The sequence below is a fragment of the Leptosomus discolor genome, chromosome 2 (genome assembly GCF_034619465.1).
Source record: "Leptosomus discolor isolate bLepDis1 chromosome 2, bLepDis1.hap2, whole genome shotgun sequence".
Taxonomy (NCBI): Eukaryota; Metazoa; Chordata; class Aves; order Leptosomiformes; family Leptosomidae; genus Leptosomus; species Leptosomus discolor.
In genome coordinates, this window is record NC_141392.1 from 97977942 (window position 1) to 98002140 (window position 24199).

The window sequence follows — 24199 nt, forward strand, 5'->3', positions numbered from 1 at the left end:
GCAGTTATAAAGGATAGCAGGATATCATGAAATTGTGAAATCCACTTGCGAGGAGAGAAGTTCCTGGCCATTCAAGCATTTATGTGTTTCTTGCAGCTGAGATTAATTCAGCAGAATATGGGACATCTTGTCCTCTTCTTAATGAAGTACAGTGACAGACTGCTTTGAGAGAGAATAAGTCATTAAGGACTTCTTATTTCAGTATATTAATACTTGTGAATTGGCTGTGATATTTTTTTCTGTGTGATTAGCTGTTATATTTTCAAGGTTTGTACTATTTTGTAGAACTTTTTAAAAACTGAGCGTCATTGGGAATCACTTTTTATTTTATTAGGATATTATAGCATCAACAGTGAAATATTAGAATATTGCTCACTTTGATAAGAAGAAACTCCTCACAATTTGTTATGAGATCTGTTATTTTTAGTCTTCTCCACAATAGCAAAAGTAAGACTACAAAAATAAATAACTGATGTTGACATGCACAGCTCAATAGAAGAATGTATGAAAATTGGTTTTCTAAAGGTGAAGACTAAAGTCTCTGTATTTTGGCAGTCAGCAGTAATGATCTGTCTTCTTTTCTATAAACAAACAGAAACACATTTGATAACTAGTTTTAGAGATTATCACCATCAGCTGTAGATTTCCAGGAAGAATATAGTTTATAAGTGCTCTTTTAATTAGGTGAACTATGTAATGCTGATGTTAAAACTGTTGAAATCAGGCTTCTCAATGCTGCACAAATGAAAGCAATCCAGTATCTCATTCAAATTCCTCTCCTGGTGTCTGCAGCAGATCTATAAATAGAATAGGCTACACACAGAAATTTATTATTGCAGCTGATAGCAATTTTCTTTTGCAAAGGTGTCTGGAGGCATTATTCATGAGATTCATTCTGGCAGACTCTCCAGCTGAGATCCTCACTCCCCAGAACTGCAGGTGGTCAGTTTAGAAACACAGTAATCGACTGCTATGCACAAAGACTCACATAAGACTTATAACTTCCCTCTTTTAAAAAATACAGAAGATCTCTGAGTTTCAGATTATTTTCTCTAACCTGATTGCATGGATATTATAAGCAGTAAACAGGTTTTTAGAAATCACATGTATTTGACATTTTACCTCTGAACATCCTAATGATTATGCTATTATCTGGAAAAACATAATGACTGTGGTTTGATACAGCTTACATCATGTCTTCTGCATTCATACCCACGGGCTCATGTGACCTTTTCAAGTGTAAGACAGACATGTTTCTGTTGTATACCGCGGATGTGTAGTAGTCATATGAACTGACCTATCTAGCTGTCATCTAATTTCAGTCATAAAACAAGGCAAAAATCAAATAAGACCTTTAAAGAAATTATATTTATAATGTGATAGATGGGAATGTCTTACGTTCAGGCTTTTCCCATCTGATTTTGGTTTTCCTCACATATCTGCCATTGTGCTATCTTTGTACACTAAAAAAAAAGATAATTCATACAAACAAAATATGCACATTTCTAAATGTTTGGTTTTTATCACACCTCAAGACTGATTACAACTTTTTTTTTTCCCTTGCCTATTCTAATATTCATTCTATGACTGAGGACATAAGATATATAAAAGCAGAGATACTACCTGTTTATTCTGGTACAATTTCAATATAATCTCTACTGTAAGTATTCATATTTCAGTTTTTCTTTACATCCTACTGTTCTGTCACAAGCTATATGTAATGCCTGAATGTACAAATGATGTTTCCATTTGCAAAGTAAACTAGTAACTTCATATTTTTTGTTTTCACTTTCTTTCTTTTTTTCAGACATAATAGAAGAGCTATCTTTCTGTAGCAGGTATTTCAACTATGGTATAAAAGCAGCAGCACAAGTAACTAGTAAGACTTTAGATAAAGTCACATATCTTACCATGAAAGGAAAGATAAATTAAAATATAAAATTAATTCCAAAAGAACTTGTCAACTCAAGTCACCCATAAAGCATTCTGTTGTCTCTAATGCCAGGTTCACAAGAGAAAAAAAAAATTAAGAGAGTAAAAACAAAGAAATATATTACAACTGTAAGTCAAATGTCACTGATTTTCTGTTAGTGTAAAACTCATCCTGTTTTTTTAAGTGCATTTTTGTACTTACACATATCTTTTTGGTTTTAAATTAAATTTTTCAGCGGTGCAGAAAATTGGTTTTGTGAATGCCCTAAACTCTACTCTGGAAAACTCTGCCAGTTCACGTCTTGTGATGAAAATCCATGTGGAAATGGTGCTACATGTTTTCCAAAGTCCAGGAGAGATGCTGTTTGCATTTGTCCATACGGAAGATCTGGCATCCTCTGCAGTGATGGTAAGAATCATATTCTTCGTGCATTGGTCATAGTTTCTATCATCCATAGAAGCTGCGGCAAGAAACAAGTCCCCACCTACAAACACAGCCCAAAATCCAGTCACAAACAGAGAATGTCTGAGCTTTTGTTCACGTCCTGCCCGTGCGTTGTTTCATAAGTGTCAGTCAGAGAAAGGGAGATAGAAGGATCAAAGCAGCTGAGAGTAGACAAACTGGGAAACACCAGGTAGTGTCTGATGTTTTAGAAATTTACCTGGAGAAAAGCTGAGAGAGAAATTTGACTGAGAGCTCCTTTGGAGAAATTAATTTCTCCTGTAGTTTGATTTTTCCTCTACTTAGGGAAACATTACTTTGTACATTTTGCACATAAAACGAGTATATAAACAATACTTTCTGTATTGTAAAAATACTGCCAGGTGCTAAAATTTGATTCATTTCTCAGGTCAAAAAGAGGGACAAATTAAAATTTACCAAGTGCTTTCCAGGAGATAGGATGAAGGGAAATTAATAAAGCTGAGTAAATATGTCTATTTTGACTAATATTATCAAATGAAGTGCTTTTATTCCTCAAGCATTGATTATAATGATAGTTCTAGGTCAGAAATTCCTGTGTGTGAACATCCAAGGTATTCTTTTCCCCTAACACTCAATGTAGAAAGAAGTAATGACTGAAAAATCTGCAAATATTAAATAATCACTGGTTCTGAGCTAATTCAGCAGTGCATATGAAGTGCCTTTTAAAATAAATACTAAGCAATGCTCAAGTTGGGTCAAAGTCTACATTGTCTTTTTTCTTCGTATCATTTACATCTTTATCTCTTATTTAAAATTCTAATTTCCAAAATTTTCAGTAGATGAATGTTTATGTTTTATCCATGCTTTTGTCTAACCCTGATAATAGAGAGCCAACAGCAAATATGTAGGTAAATGTATGAAACATGTATGACACTTCTTTGGTAATCTTTCTTAACTTGCAGTAGCACAAGAATTTGGGGCTACATATACTGGGATTGGTATCTGGGCAAGCCCCTGACAGATTTGTTTTCTTCCATGCACTTCTCTAATAGGTCTTTGAGACCATGTAAACTTGATATACAACGTCCTGTGGCAAAGAGCTCCAGAACTTAAGTAACTATCTTGCACAGGAGTACTTCCATTTGTTTGCTTAACTGCACCAATTGTTAATGACATTAACACCTCAAGCTTCTGTGTTAGAAGGGACGTTTCAGAGTTGTTCCCTGTTTCTCTGTTCACCTTCTCCATGCCTCTCCTGATTTTATCTATATCCTTATCATAACCCTCCCAAAATTATTTCTCAATACTTTGATTCATACATTTTTGGGACACCAGCCATGCTGTATCTTTAGTCATCCAGGCTGCCTTTCTTTGTTCCTTCTCAGTTCCAGTGTATCCTCTTTAAAATGAGGGTCCAGAAATGATTGCAGTATTCAAGGTGTGATAATGCCACTGCTTTATACAGTGGTGTTTGATATTTTACTCTGTCCTTTTCTTAACTGTTTATTCCATTCTATTTCCTTTTATGAGTACACTGACATTTTCATGGAACTGCTTATTAAAACTCCTTAGACCTCTTTCTTTGAATGCTGATAGCAAGTTCAAGCCCACCATTCTGTATCCAAGGCTAGGACTGTTTCTGTAATCTACGTCAATTTACATCTGTCAACATCAAGTATCATCTAACGCTTTTTCCCTGTAGGCGTTCAATGAGGCTTTTCTGCAACTCTTTGTTGTTAGCTGTCTCTAAATTGAGAGTCTGAGTAAAAATTGAAAGAAAGTACATAAAGTCATTAGTTCAATAAGAATACAGAGTTGAAGGCTTTGAAAGCACAGGAAGAATGAAACTCCATTGAGTGGAAATGGAAAACTCTGGATCATCTCTGTAAGAGAGCAAAATGGTGAAGGACACCCTGCTTTGTAGGACAGAGTATAAATCTAGGGTCAACGACCCACATCATGAAAAATTATTGAAATATGAAAAATGATTTTATTGAACTGTGTCTTAAGAGTTTAGAAGGAATAGAAATAAACTAAGCACAGTCTTGTTAAGCTAGACTTTGCATTGAAACTTAAAATAAGCTGCAAAAGGTGTTTTTATCACATATGCTAAAACTGAACAAAGAGGGAAGAAATATTGCCATGATGCAGTGAAGGCCAGGTGCAGACTTAGGGGTAGCGCTAGCAGCATCAAAGCCATACATTTGATGAGGTATTTGAAGATAATGATAGATTGCCTAATTACAATGGTAGGATGGTATAAATTATATTAGAAACAGAAGACAAATGTAATTGTTTAATATAATAAAATGAGTGGCCCAGATAATACATTTATTAGAAAGAAATGGTCCATAAAATTTAAAGTTTAGGTGCACACATTTTTAGCAAATCATCTCTCGTTTCAGACATACAATAACATTGTCTCTAACACTAAGATTAGTAACCAAGTCCATGCTGCTTTGTGTCTGAAACACTGAAGAAAATCTCCTGGGACTAACAAGCACTTTTCTTCCATTTCTGAAGCAAATGGAGCATATTGCAGTCTAAGCTGGCTGGGAACATTTGCTCTGAGTTTATCTTAGTTATGTTATGCTTGTTTCAGACATCAAGAAAAGCTTCCTAAAAGCATATCTATTTTTCCAAATACGTGTAGGAAAATTTGCTATCTCTCCCTACACATCTTTCCTTGCTTTTATCACTAGACGACCATGTTATTATGACTGCAAGTTGACCATTATATATTCAAATCTCTCTCAAGAAGCTACATAGCTAAGGCATAATGCGACAAGGGGGATGGGGGTTGATAACATAAGTTATAAGGGAGGACTGATCAGGCAAAGGACACAGCCAGACAAGTGTACTGACCAGCCAACTATTTACATGTGATTGGCTCTTTTTGTCCCTGTATCTCTCTATTTTTCTACACTTGTTCCTCCCCAAATCACCTAATTCCCTCCTTCTCCCCACCTTTCGCTCCTCCCTTAAACATCCATAAGTCCTGCACTATTCCAAAACCTTCTTCACCTGCGTCCCATAATGTGTCCCATACTCCATGGCAGTTACCCAAAAGATGCTCCAGTGTTGACCTGTCATGGTGCGTGTCACACCTGTACACTAGGTCTGAGGGTCCTTCAAGACAGCCTTGGGAGGGGCCCAAACACGGTGTCCCTTCCTCTGAATCCTTAATTTTGTTTCCCACCCGCCTTTGGGCTCTCTGCTCCTCTGGCATTGTGGAGATGGACCTGTGGTGGGCTGATAACTCCTGGGATAGAGCTGGGAGTAGCTGGGGCAGGGTGTTAATTGGCTTCCCCCACCTGCCATTGCCTCTCTGTGCTGCTTTGGGGGTGTGCACACAAGCATTTATCACATAACCAAACACTGTTGATTTGAGAAGTTAAATGCTCCCATCCGTGACTTTCAAATCAGGGTGGTGGGGTTGCCTGAAAAAATAATTTAGTCACTTACTAAAATAGAAAACAGGAACTATTTAGCGATGCATATCATCCACATGCAACAATTTGGAAAACAGTCTATGTCTACAAGGGCATCTTGACTCAATCTCCCAAGTGACTTTGGTTTTCTAAGCTGTATGTAAAGGAATCTATATAATTTAAACTGAGTCCAGTTGTTGAGTTCAGCTTTTCAGTATTTTTGCATGAAAGCAGCCAACATTCAAACCCTAGTCTGATAAATTTCCTCTCACGTTCAATTTAGTAAAATGTTGCTTGCATTGTGGTTCTTCCAGATTTTGATGTTTCCTCCAGCATTTAGGATCATACCAGTGAATGACAGTGTTTACAAATACATTTCAGACCAAATGAAACACATTCTCCGACAGTGCTATGAACATTTTTTCTGTAAAATGCTTTTTAAAATACTTCCTATATATTCGATTTTTCTAGTTTTAAAAGCTGTTTGGGAAGATGTATCAACAACTTGTTATGGAAGCAAGTAAGGATTAGGTTAACACTAGAACCGTTTGTCATCTAGGGAAATATGTCATTTCATAGGATTTAACACTTAAATGAAAATCTGTGGTGCTTGCCCAATCCAAAGAAAAAGCTTGAGTTCAGACAGTTAGAGAGTTGTCTATATCACCATACTTCAACTCTTTTAAAATGAAGAACTCTGTTTATAAAGATTGTAACATAAATGTGGCCAAATCACTGTTGTTAACATGAAACAAAAGTTAAATAGTTTTAATGAGCCTAAACTATTAAATACACTGTTATTGTATCTCACAAAAATCAGCAGAATTCAGGACACAGCTCTTGTACCCCAAAAAAAAAAACCAACCAAAAAAACCCACGGCTCATTCAATTGCTATCATCTCTGTAACAGCTTTTATTTCTTTTTTTAATTTGTTTGAACACTTTCATCTAAGTACGGAGTGAGGCACATTCCCTGGTTGGTAGAGAAAACTGATACGGTCTGTAAAATATATGGCCAGTGTGTTTGAAATATCTGAGTGTAAAGAATTTTGACACATAAGATGCAGAAATTTTAAAGAGGAAATATCAAGATATTATTGTACTGTGGAGTTGTGATGGTCTCCTAAATGTGAGTGAAGCAGAAATGGTTCATTCACCAGGAATGAAAACACCTGGACTTCTAAACTCTTGATGTTGTTGGTAACTATAAGTTACACAAGAAACTGGGCCCTTCTTGGAAGCAGTTGATGGTAATACGAAATATTTTCTTAAGGCAGGAATCAAGAGCAAGTGCTTTGTAAACAGAAAGGTAAATTTAAAAGAAGGATTACAAAGGGATGTGCATTGCTAAGATAAGTAATTGTATCAACTGCAGTGTTTTAGAGCAAACTTCAATGTTTTAGTTTCACTGTATGTAGATATGTGACAACATAAAACGGAGTCCTAACTGTGACATGGTATTTAATAAACACACATTGAAAAGGGCCATCCACAGCACACATTCACAGCAATCTGTGTGTTCCTTGAAACATTTCTGAGCAACATTTATGGTAATGCTTCACAGCCCAAAGGATTCCAGCAGGTTTTCTGTAGGATGTATTCCCACCATGTATAAAATTAATTTCAAAGCGCTGAAGTGGGAATAGTCACTTGCACCAGTCTCTGTGAAAATCCACCTGCAAGCGGATTTCTTCTGTGCAGCTGTGTTTGGCACACAATGTCACCTTCAGAGTTGTTTGGATCTGCAGAATAAATCATGTCATTTGGTGACAGCAGATGCCCAAAGGGAATTTCCTCAGATTAAAAAAACCATGTATCGCAAGGTTTCTGGTCAGTAGTAAGAGACTTTGGGGAATGCTGATCAGGGTTGCTCTTCTTCCTGTTCAAGAGAATTTATTTTCTGGGTCATTTGCTTTTAGCTGGGCCTTAATTTCCCCCTCGCCAATGTGTCATAAAAACAGTACAAAACACACATAGGCACACTCACACACTTTTAATGTCACTGCTGTATTACATTTTTCAGATTCATGTTTTCATCCTTGACCAGCAAAATCACTTTTATTATTTTGTGTTGTTTGCATGCAAGGCTTTTGCTTTACTTATTAAACTGTCTTTAACTCAACCCACGAGTTTTCTCACTTTTACACTTCTGATTCTCTCCCCAAACCTGCCATGGGCAGAGAGAGCAAGCAGCTGTGCGTTGTTTAGTTGCCAGCTGGGGTTAAACCATGACAGTCTTTTGTGGAGCCCAATGTGAAATTGTTCACTGCTTTCCATCAGCAGGCAGATGTTCAGCCATCTCCAGGAAAACGAGGCTCCATCAAGTGTAATGATTACTTGGGAAGACAAACACCGTAATTCCGAATGCCACACACACCCCCCACACCCCCTTCCTTATTCTTCTTGCAACTTTATATGATGAGTATGATGTCATAGAGTACGGAATATCCCTTTGGTCAGCTGGGGTCAGCTGTCCCAGCTGTGTCCCCTCCCAATTTCTTATGCACCCCCAACATCCTCACAGTTGGGGTGGTGTGAGGAGCAGAAAAGGTCTTGAGGCTGTGTAAGCACTGCTCAGCAATAAAGAAAACACCCCTGTGTTATCAGCACTGTTTTCAGCACAAATCCAAAATATAGCCCCATACTAGCTACTATGAAGAAAACAAAACTGTTATTCTCGTTCTTTTTTGTAACTTTAGTCTCTCTTCTTTGTTTTTTTTCAAACCAGAGTCAGGTTTTTTTACCTCCCACTTTTATGCTCACCTCTAATAAGATGTACAAGATTAGAGAAGTAGGTAATCAACCATATTAATATATTTATACAAGGGGATAATTTGTTACTATTTGTTTGTGAGGCAATGGGACATACCATACCTCATTACATCTTCAGTACTGGGAACACAGAAGAGGACAATGATGAATGGTGTAGGACTGACAGCGAGACACAGGACAAGACTGAGGACAAAAAGTTCATAAGAGGCTTCAGTACTCTGTCAGAGCAGTGTGTGTTTTAGGTGCAGCGTTAACTTGGAGTGAGATTTTGCATGCCTCGTAATCAGAACCATAGGGACACACCTCTGTTCTTACCACTTCAGACTGTACACTGCAAGAGCAAGAGTGGAAATCAGCTTGCATGGTGTCTAGGCAGGAGAAGGGAAATAACCCAGTGTGGTTAGCAGTGCTCTCTGCTATTTCAACCAGCCCCAAACTTTTTATAAACAATATTTTGAAGAACTGTGTTTCAAGGAAAAGAGGAATATAAGATTATACGATTTTCTGCACAGTCTTGCCACCATAGCTTTATAATGAAAAGAAAAAGAAAACTAAAATGTGGAGTTATCTTGCTTGACACAATTTTACCAATCACTGTATTTTTCATACAGGATTATAATTTTTTTTTTAATTTTTAAGTTAAAAATATGTAAAATTATGGCAAACTAGTCTGTATTAAAATCAAATTAATGAAGGTCATTGCATGAAATACATCTCAAAGACTGAATGTTTTACACTGATGCACATTTACTGATAACCTTTAACTTTTTTATGTGGTTGGATAAAGATCTCATTATAACAATACTTAGTGTAGAGAAGAAACATGATTAAAAGTGTGGTATAAAATCTATAAGCGGCAGTCCAGACACGGATAAAATACAGAAAGCTGTCAAACTAGATATATTGAATTAGCCAGAAATATAAGCTTTTGTCTCAGGATTAATTAAGATCTCTAAATTGATTTTACTCTCCAGAGACCAGCATGGGGAGGACTATTTACAAACACTTACTGCACACACCTACCTGCTAAGGATAGGGTGGTTTATTAGATACTGCATCTGCCTTTTACTAGGTGTGAGAAACTGCTTCAGCACTGTGGAGAAAACTGTGAAGTAAACCAAAATATTGTATAATAGTTTTCATAAAACATGCCTGTGGGGTTCCTATTGCGTTATATATTATTTCTCCACTTGGTGACCACATGCTTCATATAGCTACAGCTTCATATGGTGGTCACGCACCATTTCAGGTAACATCCAAGCACTGTGCACACACAGGGGAGGACCAGCATGGAGGGGAGCAGGGATGGGGTATGATGGCTGGTTAGCAAGTGCAGGTAGTGCTTCACATACAAGTCAAAAATAGAAAAGGACAGTCCGATCAGGAAATCTGAAATTCCCTAAACCTGTCTGTGCATCTGAGTTTCTCATCTGAAGAAGAAAACATGCCCTGCTTCCTGCCAGCTTCCTGATAACCACTGTTACATAAAACTTGTGTGCCCAGATATTTTGCTAGGGCCCTAGCAAAATGCACAGTTGAAATTGGGTGAAAAGACCATAAAGAGCTGAGAGGAGACGCTCAAGTAGTCAAAGATGGGCATTACTTATGAAAACTGCTTCTTGTCAGATATTTTGAAAGGGGCTGTGCTCAGACACTCACTAGTAAGAAATTAAAAGGTCAATTTGCAAAGAAAGTCTAGTAAATGTGCTCTAACTCGGAGTTCAGAGATTTATACTCAATTCTTCAATACACACCAATGCAAAATAAAATGGTTTTGTACTACAATGTAGCAAAAAATTATTACATACCAGATTTTTTGGTGAGAGTGCAGAAGGTATGACTGTAAGCAAGCTTCCACCACGTGGAGATCTTGAAAAAAAAGTCCAATTCTTGTACCCAGTTCCCCTAAACTCTAGGTAAAATTGCAGTTTAGGTAAAGGTCCAAACCAGAATGTGCATCATGTTTTAGGTTGAAGACAGAACTCCCATCTTCTTGCCTTCATATAGGTGTTCATACAGGGTGCATCCATGTTAAAGATTATGAATGTAGGCCATTCATCCAGCATACTCTCAGAAATACCTAACTTGCCTTCAGGAACGCTTAAGTAACATCATGTTGACATTCTCTGATATACCTTCTTCAGGACTTTGCACAATATTCTTCAAAGCATGTCACTTCTGGACTTGGACTATCACTGAAGTGTCTGTAAGAATCATTTTAAGCCTGGCTGACAGTGTCAAGATTTTGACATCTGACAGTTGACCAAATACAGCATACACAACCTGTCTGCACACACTGAATATATACTGGTATTAACATTGTCAATAAAATTGCTCATCTTTCTGTAGAATTTTCTGTTAATTTATTGCTATAAAACTTCATAATCAATGTGGCCTGCTAATTTTTTCTCAAGCCTGTTTTCTTAGCCTTTATCCTAAAAGCAGGAAGAAACAATGGGCAAAACCACAATTTAAGACAGAATGGCCAACCTCTTCCAGCCCAGGCCATATGTAGTGTCACAGGCCACACAGAAATGGTGATATTTGTCTCTGGAGTCAAATGATACTAACTTCCTGTGACAGATGACAATGAACTTACCAAACTAAATTTTGGATAACCTATTTAATTTAGTACGGCCTGCTTCTGCCAGTTCCCACTTCCGCCTTCTTAAAAGACTAGCCACATGCCCCTCATTTTAGGTAAAGTAATTTAAAGATAAATAATTTTTTTAAATAACTTTGAATAGGAACAGTTCTGTTATCAACAGTTTTGTTATGACTCCAACAAAACCTCCAAATAGTGAATCTGTCTATCACTTTGTTACATAAGGAAACACACAGAGAAAAGCTGAGTCTTGTCTCAGTAGCCCTGAATTTGCTGGCTCCCAGCTCATACGCCAAAACTTTTCTTGCTTAAATGAGATTTGGTTTTAGTTGTAAGTGTGAATTGAGATCTTTGAGCCTTTTGTTCTAGGACGTGTCAAATCTTCAGTGAAATTGAAACTGGTATGTAGTAATAATCTAAGAATATGGATATATACAACAATTTCCTGTATATTGTGAAGCACCTGATCAGTGGGAGTAGCATCCTTCTACTGTCCAGGTCCTACTGTAGGTCACTTTGCAGGACATTACCTTGTCAATGTCCAATCCATCTTTATAGGGAATGCTGAAAGAAGCAAGTACAAAGGCAAGAAAATAACTCCCCAGTTAGAAAGTTCCACGACACTTTATTCCCAGAGTGCAGTGTTTTACCCTGCTGGGAATAACTTGTCAGGAATAGACTCTTCAGTGATCTCTGTCAGCAAACTAAATTATCTGTCTCTGTGGAGGTACACGATAGAATTTACCTTTCCCATTATAAAGGGAAGCAGGAAAAGACAATAAACACAAAGGCCCCCTTTATTTTAAAATCTTCTTGTCTCTTAAATATTTTGTGTGTCATTAAATAAATAGAAAGAAAGAAAGAAAGAAAGAAAGAAAGAAAGAAAGAAAGAAAGAAAGAAAGAAAGAAAGAAAGAAAGAAAGAAAGAAAGAAAGAAAGAGGAAAAAAAAAAAAAGAAAGGAAGACTACTTCACATTAAAGGAGCTGCCTGTCTGTCATAGCTTTCTGAGAAGCAAAAATGCAGAGCTTGAGACTCCCTCAGGCATGTTCAGGTAATCTGAGGGAATACTAGTGGACTGCAGCCAACACCAAATTTAAATATGGGAGAGTGATGTTTTTCCTCCAGTGCAGCAGACCACTCACAAAGGTCTGAAACTTGAGTTACATTCAGGCAGACTAGGTTGAGAACTCATTGCCTCTTTTCATCTAATTAGGATAAAATCACTGTTTCATACAGAAATTTCCTGGCTCCCATTTAAGATCACAGAACAAGGCATAATGTGCCACATTGGGGAAGTAGTGCTTAATAAATGGGATGGTACACTCTGTATTGCTGCAGACTCCAAGTCTGTGCTAGAAAAGATTTGTCAGAGCTTACATCTGCATCTTTTGTGAGATGCAGATACTAAGGCAACATCTGCCACAGCAGTGCAAATATGACAGGTTTCCCACTTCACAAATTTAGAAACAGATTCCGCAAACTAGGCACGGTGATATCATTTTCAAAATTACGTGTGATTGTTTCTCCCACATTGTAATTATTTAGAACTAGATGCTTAAAGGTACTTAAGCTAAAATAGATTTACTTGGGGAAGATTATAGTTCTTTCCTAGCACTTCCGAATCTGATTTCTATATGGTGCAGCTACGTATTCCTTCCTCCCTCAATCCCTCCTACTGCCTTCATTAGCAAAGCTGGATCCAGTCACATTTGATGCTCTGGTTGGTTGGAGATAACTGCTCTAATCTTTTAAATCTAGCCCCATATCCAGTCTTTCAGAATTAAGTTTTACTCAGCCGTTCTTCCTCTCTCCTGTTTTTCACTAAACCATCTTTTCAATGCAAGCATTACATTACCTCTGCTCTGAGCATTGACTGTAAGAATTGACTACAGCAGCCTGGCTACTCGGCCCCAACAAGCAGTCCTCAGGGCCATGTGGGTGCTTAGTACCGGTGCTCTATTGACTGCTTACCAGTACAGATATGTATATAGACGATTTTATTTACTTTTTATTTGCTCTTTTAATCCCACAGTTTTTCTCAGCAGAAGTTATAAACTTCTGAGTCATAAAACCAGTAGGTGTTTGAATGAACTTGTAGCCTTCACAGCTTTGGAGGAAGCAGGAGTATACAGTTGGCAAGGTATTTTAACAAAAGCTACATGCTTTGCTTGTTCAATGCTCAACATAAAGCAAATTTTCATTAACCTGAATGTAAATCACTGTTAAAAAAGGTTAAATAATTTGTCAGTACTGTAACTTATAAATTTTCAGGTACTCAATTCCTGAGTATTCAGGCAGTTCAAATGATGGAGCAACTAATGTGAACAATATAATTCATGTAGGTCCTGTTCACTGTGCTGCATCATTTTATGATGTTCCATTTTATTATTTCTCTACCTGTGAAGAATTATTACTCCTTAACCTCTTCAACACATCCTTATACTCACTTTCACTCAGATGCATGTCAGAGATGGCATTTCTTTTAACAGGAGAATTCATTTGTGTGTTTTCTTTTGCCTGTCTGAGTTTTGAGTAAATATTGCAGTGTACTATTTGTAACAATGTTATCTAGAATCCAGGAGATGGCAGTAGTTGACAATAATTCATTTGTAAAATAAGCCTATTTACAAAAGCTGAAAAATAGGTTACACTCGGAGGAGAGCCAAATTATATCTGTGTGTGTGTTAAATATTGCAACATATAAAATTATTAGTATTATTTATTAGTTTCAAGTTCTAAAACAGGCTATTAAAAAGAATTTACCCTAACAATTATTATTTTTTTTTAATCCAGCTATTAATATTAGTCAACCGAGTTTCAGTGGCACAGACATCTTTGGCTATACGTCATTCCTAGCTTATTCTACAATTCCAAATATCGCCTTCTACTATGAGTTCCGCTTGAAATTTCAATTGGCAAATCACCACTCAGCTTTACAAGATAACCTGATTTTTTTCACTGGACAGAAGGGCCAAGGTAAGTTTTATTTTATTATCTCTCCTTCTAGGCTTTCAAATATTCATTAAACAAGTAGGATAGAAATAGACACACCTTTTTCTTAATTCTTTTTAGGATATAATTTCATTAGGAAGGAAACAATCTCTTCATCACTTTATTGTTTTGTAAACACACAGTAAAAAAATCGGATTGTTTATTTTCTTCAAGGAGAAGTATAGCTGCTTCCAGTAAAGTCAACAGATAATCTGATGCTTGAGATAACATATTTCTGAACAAAATATATAGAAACCAGAAGACTAAGGTTCTCTTTTCAGTCATAAACATAAATTTCATTATTGATTACATTTATTTTGTGCATAGTTTTGAGAGATGCTGTTTCAAATCTTCTTCCACTTACACTTACTTTATTGGAAAATCAATCCATCCATCCAACCTGCCACAGCCACCATGCCATTTCTTCTCCCTGTGTCCTCAAATGACCTGCCACAGGAGCAGCCATGCATTGCTGCTGGTATCACAGTGGCTGCACTTCCATGGCCCACAGGACTGTCAACACTGAAATCCAACCCTGTGGCATCCAGGATTGGACTCTGTGTTATTTACATAAAATAAGAGACACTAACCCTTGAGATCACTTAATACAAGTTAACCCAAGCTAGCTATGAATGAGTTGCGCTACAATCTGTACAGCAAAGTATTCAACTTGGTCTGACTAACACAGCTGAGAAGCAGGTTATAGAAATCTGCTTACAACATTTGTACTAAGATTTTAGCAATACTTTAGGTATCTCTTCACAGCACCCCACTGTGTCAGTCTGGCATGATCTCAGCATTAAACAGATTAAAATAGTGATAGGATGTGTTTCCTGTCCATCTGAGCATTATTGTCCACACAGGACCCATAATATTGGTGAAAGTTGAGAAAAATTTAATGAAATGTTAATGCAGACTTAAAGCAGGCAGGGTAGAAACTACTTTGTACTTAACAGGTCATAGGAAACAAACTACTCATTTTTACCTTAATTGTTTTGGCAATTAGAGCATGAGCTAACTTCCAGGTTTGGAGCTGTCCTATGGGATTGTTGAAATCTAGGAGGGAGCTTTGCTGCTGTGTCTTTAGGTCTAAACCCATCACAGTAGGAGAGTGATTTAGGTACATAAACGTAAGTCTTTACTGCCACAGTAGATGCTTTACCATATCCAAAATATCACATGAGTTTAGCAGATACGGTCCACGACTTACAGGAACCGTACATTTATGCTGAACAGTATAAAAAAATTAATACTTCAGGAAGATGAAAGAGGGGAGAAATTATTTTTAGCAGTTTTAAGACACTGAGGTCCCAGACTACATTATTAAAAATCAATTTTGGGAAGGCATTATGCACTTACATATATATCACATAAAACAATTGCAGTACATCACATCAATAGAATATATGGTATCCTCCATTTGCTGTGTTAATATATTTGATATTTTCTTAGATACTGTTTTCTATTAAATTTCTTTGCTTAAGTTCCTATACCCTCTGTGGCTTCTTCCCCTTTCTCCCTGTGTTAGACTTGAGAGTCAGACTGTTAGTCTATTGCAATGCAAACTAAAACATATTAGCTGAGAACGGCTTGGCAGTTTACATATCTGTGATATAATTAAGCCTGTTACTTTTCATTTGCAATGATCCTGGCAAATTTAGCTAGTGCAGCTCGGTTGATCAACTGTACTTCAGTGTGCCATAAGACCCTGGTACAGCATATGTACAAACACCCACAAATTGATTTACTTAATTTATTGAGTTGATTATCCAAATTAGCCTAACACAAATAAGTATTAAACCACTGTGAGTGTATTTAAACTCAAAACTTTGTTCTGCCTCTGTGTGTGAATCAGATTTCTGCTAAGGTTTTTTCCAAACTTCAGCAAAATATGGTCAGGCCTGGGTGATCCTGCTAACTGAACTACATTCAACAATATTTTAACAGCTCTAACAAGCCTCATGACACATTTTACTCCCATGACAGTCACCATTCACTCCCAGGCAGTTTTTCCTTTCACTTACTAATTATTGTTGTGAATGGAGGAAATGTATGTCTTTTTTGGGTAGCCAAGTAGATATGGTGCATGGAGTTGACATTACCCAAAATATTTCCATCTAGTCATTCAGAAAGCAGCTGTCAAAAGCCAGTGTCTCCATTATTAAATTTTTATAACAATAATACATACCTCTTCTTTAATACAAACACAAATCAATAGTTATAACATTCTTTTCAATGACAAGAATGAACCACCTCATTCAGACACATTTCTGCAATCCTGGGAACTGAATTTCAAACTGTTAGTACAAAAATTGTAGGAACTATAACCAAACAAAAATTATACCAATTTGTCCACTGTCTTTACTCAGGATAGAAAAAGTGAAATATGAAATGTAGAGCACCAACAGTGCAAAATAATTTGATTTTTTTTTCAGTTACAATAATCAAAAGAGAATACCAAAACAAATTGCTTAAAACTAAAAGATACATTGCACTGAAGTTTGTCTCAAAAACATCTGCCTGCAGGGTGTACTCTGTAATGCTAAAGTCATTGTGAAGTCTAGGTCTTGCAACCATATTTAGCTGAACTGAGTAAAAAAAAAATCTTATTGGTGTCATTTTTATTAACCAGAATACTAGCATCCTGGACTTATTATGTAGTTGTCAGGTAGTAACCCGGCTTTTTGTTATTTTGCATATCATTTTTTTCATGAACACTGCTGTATGGTAGTGATACGTTTCTGCAGCCCCATGTCAAATGACGGGTGAGCAGCAGGGCACCAGCAGTTGGCAAGGCTGAGGAACAATAAGGCACCTGGTAAATTGCTATGTAGCAGTTTTATTCATTTTCTCCTTAGTTTAAATTCTTGGGGAGACTGAGTAACCCCCAGGTTAATTACCAGAAAGCAGTATTTCTTACCAAGTGAACTTTGCTTATTTCACCGAGAGGAGATGCTGTTGTTCTGCCAATTTACTTTTATTGGGTATCAAGCAATAATGTTCTCACCATGAGGAGCGTGAGGTTTTTCACAGCCTGTGATCTTACTGTAAGGAAGTATTTTTAATCGTCTGTTTACATTTTCCCCTTTCTCCACTTCATCCCATTTCTCATAGTTAACATTCTCTTGTAGCACTCTACCTGATTCCCTTCCACCGTCATCTCTGCCTAAACCACAGACACTGATGTCATGGCTGACCTCTTGTGAGGTACTATCAAAAGTTGTCTAACACAGAGATGTATAACATCTTCTCCCTCTTACCCCCCACAAAGCTTGTAAGTCAAGTCAGCCTTGTTCTAATATCTCACTTAAAAGCAAACCTCTTGCAGGAGTCAGACTAACAGTACTCTCGATTTCCCCTGGTCACAGAGGACACATCCTCTTCTTTAAGTCTCGGGGCTATGGTTGACCCATGCCTTGGGTTGTAATACGTGAAAAACATCTCCTGTTCCCACAGGCCAGGACAAAATTTGCCAGTCTCTGTATGTGTACGGGGTGCCAGTGCCCAGAGTCTGGCAGGGGGCTGCAGGGCAGTCTCTGTGAGGGGCAGCCGGGCTGCTCCATGCCTGACACAGACGGTTCCAGCCAGAGGAGGAGGAGGAGGAGGAAGAGGATCTCCATGTCACCTCCACAGAGTAGCAGGTTACCAACACTGCAGCCCATGGAGAGCCCACACCAGAGCAGAGGAAAGGTGTGAGGATATCCACAAGGATACTTGAAATAGTAAAAAAAGTAAACAAGTTAGAGAATATTAAAAATACATACAAAACTTAAACCTTTCCTGATTAAATTTTTCCTAAACTGTTATATTTTCAGTGGATTTAGAGAATATTTCATGCATCAGTATTCACTAAATCCTGGAATAAGTAGTTATTCTATCTTTGTCTTTTCAGGTCTGAATGGAGATGATTTCTTGGAGTTAGGCCTTCGTAATGGCAGAGTAGTATATAGCTACAATCTAGGTTCTGGCACAGCAACACTCATTAGTAAACCACTTGATCTGACACTCGATATTCATTTCATCCATCTTGGCAGATATCTCCAAAAAGGATGGCTGAAGGTAAGAAATTATATCATTTAGAAGTACAGCTTTTAGGTGAAAGTGTTCTTTTTTTCCATATTTTATACAGAAAGTTTAAAAATTACTTTTGTGTTTCCCTGTTAAGTTTAGAGGACTGTCTTCATTAGGAGTTCATAAATAAGGCAAATGCCTTTGTTGTAACAAATGTAAATATTTCATTGAAAGGTGGATGATCAGAAGAATAAAACCGTCACTTCTCCTGGGAGACTGGTTGGACTCAATGTCTTCAGTCAGTTTTATTTAGGAGGCTATCAAGAGTATATTCCAGAACTCCTACCAAAGGGATCCAGATTTAAGAATGGCTTTCAAGGTAAAGATTATACTGTTTTTAATTCCTTTTAAAACATGCATTAGAATCTTTCAGTTGCCTCTGAAATAAAGATCTAAAATCTCTGTCTTATAAGGAAACAAACTAGGACCTCCTTGGCTGAGATTCCTGTGGCTTTTTCATTATTTCACTACAATAACCAAGAAACATTATGCAAAGAGAGGCTTTCTAAATACTTTCTGTTTCTGATAAGAATAGAAGTTTGCCATGGTATCGTTTCTTCTTATCTGTCCCTATTCTACAGCATCGCTCCAAAATTTCTTCCTTTCTCTGTGGTAAAGGTCAGCACTGGTAGTGCTGGTTTGGGTAATAGTTTTCATAATGAAAGCTTTTTTCTGACAGGACATCATTAAATCTGATTTTTTTTTTCCCGACATCATGATCTAGTTTTCCAGACAAGACCTAAGCAATTCCTGTTAGGCATATTTCAGCTATTTATCTAACAGAAAATAATTCCTATCTCAAAACTGATATTCGAAGCTCTGTAGAAATCTTAATTCAACTCCTACCATATCAGCAATGAAGCAAAGGATTTGTTCACAACATTTCTTTATTTGCATTCCTTACTTCAATAGAAATAATGTGCTCAATATTTGTGAAGTAAATGTCTGTTTATTTTAAGCTCTATAAAGCCTTTCAAACAAAAAGAAAACATCTTGCCATAGCAGAGCAAAGTTCGAGTTCTCAATTATAAAATTGGGGGCACATTATGAAAGGCAAGTGTAGCAATAAAATTCGCTTTCATACACTACTATACTCCATTTCCGCTAAGACCACATAACTGCCTCTTTTCCAGCCATCACCTTACTTTTTCTTCTTATACAGAAACTTCCTCAAAATCAATTTCTTACCCTATAATCAGCTTTTCACTCAGAAAGTCAGATGAATTAACATTTCATCTGTCTCTGTCTTTTTAAGAAGTATGGATTGAATAGTTACACTTTTCATAGCTTCTCAACAGCTTGCAAATTGGCATATCATAAAACATAATTCTGTGCAAGTATTTTAATAGAGTCAATATTTGTGAACTACTTCTGGGGTTTTTTGTAGACGTGTTAATGTTAGGGGTAACCAACAAGAATCTCTGGTTCTTCACTTTAACCTCAAACCTTTTTCCAGTTTTACAGGTTCCTCATGTTGCAACTGTATTGCGATGGCCAAATTTTTACAAATGTAGGATGAATATTCTTTCAAAAAATAAAAAATACATCAAAGTTTATGTACTATTAGTTACCATACTATTTACAGATTTTTTTTCTTACTATTTAAAAAGAAGTCTCTACCTCAAAATTTTGTCAAACTTGTAGCACATGAACAGTTTTCTCTTTGTTCCTATCATTCACAGTATTAAGTCCACTATATTTGCTAATTCATTCCATGCTCCAGTTCCCAGCAACAGCTTGTCTCTGTTCTCCAGAGCATATTGACTTACAGGGAACCTACACTTCCCTATGACCAATTTCCTGTGACGTTTTCTATGCAATCAGCTTCTCATTTGTCCTTCTAGCTCAGAAATCTCTCATTTCAGCTTGCAAGATCCTCAGGATTGGAAATAAACCTCCGTAGCCCTTCTCCAGAGTGGGAACTGCAATACCACTAACATAAAAGAAAAATTTGAACCATTTTACTTCAGCCAGTCTGCAGCTATAGGGAGCTACAGGGAGCCTGCAGAAAAACTCTGGAAGTGACAGTCAAGATAAATTTATCTAGCACACAGTTGATTAAACCACTTACACTTTTGGAAAGCTGCTGTTGGCTGCTTTTAAAGACATGATTTATTAAAACCATTTTGCTTCTAATACCAGAGTGTACCTCTCCTTTTGTAAGCAATCACTATTAGACCAAGAAAAGTTAAGGTCAGCCTTGTCCCCAGTGTCAGTGTACAATCATTTAGGATTTTTACTCTCTACAGCTACCATTTCAGACCATTTCTTCCCTTACCTACGTGCCTTTAGCAGTTGTTCAAGTAACTTCTGTGAGGGAAGAAGAAACTGAAAATAAATGTCTTTAATAAACTGTAATTTAATAATAAAAAGATTGGGAACTTTAAGTTTAGGAAATGTGGGTATCAGTACCTACAGATTCTTTTGATAGGCTGAAGAATGTTTGATGGCACCATGAGTAATTTAGAAAACTTCCTTCAGCCCCTGTGCGAAGCTGAAGAAACTAGTAAATGTAGAGCTCAGATGAAGCAGACAAGTTCATGTGGAGTTTGAGGTGCTCTAAACTTTAAGCTTCACCTGAATTTGTAACTCTTTGTGGGATTACAGGAGCCTTTTGTAAATGGGAATAAGGTAGGATGGTTTAGTTAAGTGTCCAGCTTTTCTTCATTGTCCTGTAACGATATAATTAAGGGATCTTTGAGAGTTTTCTGAGGTGTGTAGCAGAGCATATTACAGCTGCTCTAAAAAGTCAGTGTGGGTTTTAGGTAGCTGCAATTCTTATAGCCAAAGAGATTCAGCCTGCTCCTTATGGACAATCTGAAATGGAGTATAAAACCAACTGCTTCATGTTCAGGTCTGCACAACTCAAGACTATGACTCACCTTCACAAAACAAGATAGAGAATTATTTGGAAAAAGACAGAAGTAACAGTTGAATTTCCAGACCTCACACCTCTGAGACCGGTAGAGAGAAATCTGGTGTCAGGGAGGAAAAAAAAGAGGGAAAGTTCTAATGTTTCGTGCTCCGTGCTACCATGACAGCAGGATGCAGTCTCTAGCCATAGAAGCAATTGATGGAGAGACAGGGCTTGCATCTAGAAATAAGTGAAAAGCAGAGAGAAATAAGTGAAAAGCAGAAAGCAGTGACTGTACCTATGGTCCTGTTTGTTTTGTACACTTGGATGAAGCATGGCTATAGAAGCAATCTGTTGTTTGACAGAAAATAGCATTAAATGGAGGAATAAAAAGGCAAAAGAAGCTCTTACCATACAGCTGAAGTGTTGAGGAACCTCTTTGGCACTGAAAGAGCCACCTCTTCATGTAAATGATTTTGAAAAGAAGTAAATAAAATTCCAGCTACTGCAGTCACTTTTTAAAATAAAGTAAACCCAGAACTCAGTTTTCCAAATAGATAAAAATATAGCCTTGTAATCAAAGTTTGTGTTCATAATAAGCTAGAATACACTGCAAGACTGTCAGGGTGAAGACCACTTTTCTTTATCTTCCTGCATCACAGACAGCACAGCAAGAAAGTAACTTCTGAAGTAGTTTTTAATCAGTGTTGCCTCTTGCATCACCCTTTGCTATGATTCATACAGGCCCTTCTGGGTGTTTGGGTCACGGCTCAGAGCAGCACTGGGTAGTTATTGTGGGGGTCATCATCTCTTTTAGACAAGCACCTCACTACTCACAAGCAGTCAAGAAAACAGGGAAAAAGGAAAGCACTTTAAGAGACATAGAATTTTAGAAACATGTAAATTCAGTACTGCATTCAGACAGACCACAGTTTATCTATGTATCTATTTCTGTCAGTTCTCTTGCTGTGTTTTTAGTCCGTCTGATGTCTGCTTTGTGTATTTTTAGTCAAGTTAGTATCAAGTGCTTACAAGCAGGTAAGGGAAACTAGTGAGAAATTTTTGAAAAAAATCTTTATATGATAAGGATATGTAAAAAAGTAATTAAAACTCAGTAATGAAATAATATTTTTAATTATACTCTCTGAAGTTTCCTTAATCCGTTGTTGGTGGCTCTTTGGCGGTTTGTCAGCTCTGCTTAACTGGGCTGAAAGCTATAGACTGAATTGAGGGTAGAAAAAGTCATTGACAGAAAGCTCTAAGTGTGGTCTAAGGAGTCGCTAGACAAAAGACTACAAACAAAAAGGTAGCATATGCTTTGTGAGTGCAATGTCTTGTGTCTGATTTCAGCTTACTTGTATAAATTCTGATCTTCAGTATCAAACCAAGTTTAACTCACAAATTCAAACTTCTTTTGAGTTCCTCTTGCAAACTTGGCCGTGTCAGAAAACCTCTCCACTATTCAGAATAGTTGGCAGTCTCTCATTAAAAGAGGCCCAGAACTGGCAGAGCAAAGGGAATTCAGGTCAGAAAGAAGGCACATTCATCAGCTGATCCCTCTGCAGAAGGTTGTATAGTGCTTGCTACGACAGGCTCAAATTGCTGCTCTGAGTCCTTCTTCCACATCTCAGTGGCTGAGAATAAGAAGAAATAAGAAAATTAAATGAAAAATTCAGTGGAACTCATAAAGCTGTGCCAAAATGCTCTCGTACCAACTATGTGTTTTGTTTACAAGTGCTCAAGAACTGTTTCTAACCTAGGTGTTCTGCTGGTACAGTCAAACTAGTCATCAACACAAATGCCAGTTTATTTTCCATGATGACCTTACCAGTTCTTGGATACTCACTGTGCTTTCCATTGTTTACACAGAGCTCTGGGCTGCTTTTTCTTAGCACTCCAGCAAGACTCAGGAGAACAGAACATGCTTTATCTGCTACTGATAAACAGATGAAACGTTAGTTAGGATTTGCTGAGCATACGGTGGCCTAAAACCAACACTGTTAAAAGCAAAGAAGTAATAATATGAAGACTGCAAATAATCATCAAACTAGGTTATTTTTAAATTGCTTAATATGAGGTTTTGGATCACCAGTTATGTGTCAATATAAACAGAACTACAATATGGAAAAGGCTTAAGAAAACTACTTTTACTAACATTGTTCTGTCTGTAGTTAAAAGAGTTATCTTGCTATAAATATTACCTACGTTTTGTTCAAAACAAATTATGTGATTATAAAAAAAATTCACAATCAGGCATTCATTGTGTCTTTCAGGTGCAAGTATTTTTCTTATATGACTTCAGTGAATAATGCAAAAACTCATATTAAGTGATTTTTTTAAAATGCAGTGTGATGATTACTTGCAATCTCCATATTATATCCTTTCTCTGCATTTAATATTAAGCAGAGAGCCTCTGGCATGCACTGATGAATACCTACCATTCTCATGATTTCAAGCACTGTGGGAATTCACCTTATGTCAGCTAAATTGTATAAATCAGGTTAGAAAGGTATGAGCATTTCCAAATACATTACTGCACTGGTTTAAATAAAGTGGTTTAAAACCTGATTTTTAGTTTAGAATTGTATATATTTATGTATCGATCTGGATGACATTTCAAAAGCTCTTAAGGCTGCCTTTAAATCAGTTGGATGTTCAGGTATATTTTGAAAAGTTACTTAGGTTTTTGTCCAAAAAGATATAATATATGGCATAATCTTCAGCTTTGCAGTACGTATATAAGCATGTGGATCTGGAAATGTGATTCAGAAATACTGATGAATTAAGTTAGACCCGTAAGGCTAACCATCCTGTGCAGTCACTGGGAAGAGCAAAGACTCTCTAAAGTAGCAATCCCTAGAAAGCCCACAGGCTAAACAGGAGCTGCCTGGAGGTAGCAAGTAGGGAACATCTCTGCTTCACTCTGAAGCTTTGGCTCCTCTTTTCACTTGGGATACTGATGTATTGGCAAATTAAAAGAATGTCAGGGCATAGATCCAGGCACTCAATCATCTCTACAAATAAATTCTTACAATGGTCCCTGAAAAATTTTTGATCTGTGACAACTATCGTTTTCCCAAACAATTCTTTGGTGTATTTATGGACTTAACATAATCTA

At 37.0% G+C, this 24199-nt stretch overlaps 1 protein-coding gene across 1 annotated transcript in view; it reads left to right on the forward strand.

Moving 5' to 3' along the window:
* Nucleotides 1-24199, forward strand: part of EYS (EGF-like photoreceptor maintenance factor) — a 120074-nt gene that overhangs the window by 61032 nt on the left and 34843 nt on the right. Inside the window, exons 3-6 of the mRNA XM_086460467.1 lie at nt 11534-11565; nt 13959-14141; nt 18049-18215; nt 18402-18546. Of these exons, the coding sequence (XP_086316593.1) occupies nt 11534-11565; nt 13959-14141; nt 18049-18215; nt 18402-18546 (527 nt within the window). The remainder of the gene's footprint in view (nt 1-11533; nt 11566-13958; nt 14142-18048; nt 18216-18401; nt 18547-24199) is intronic.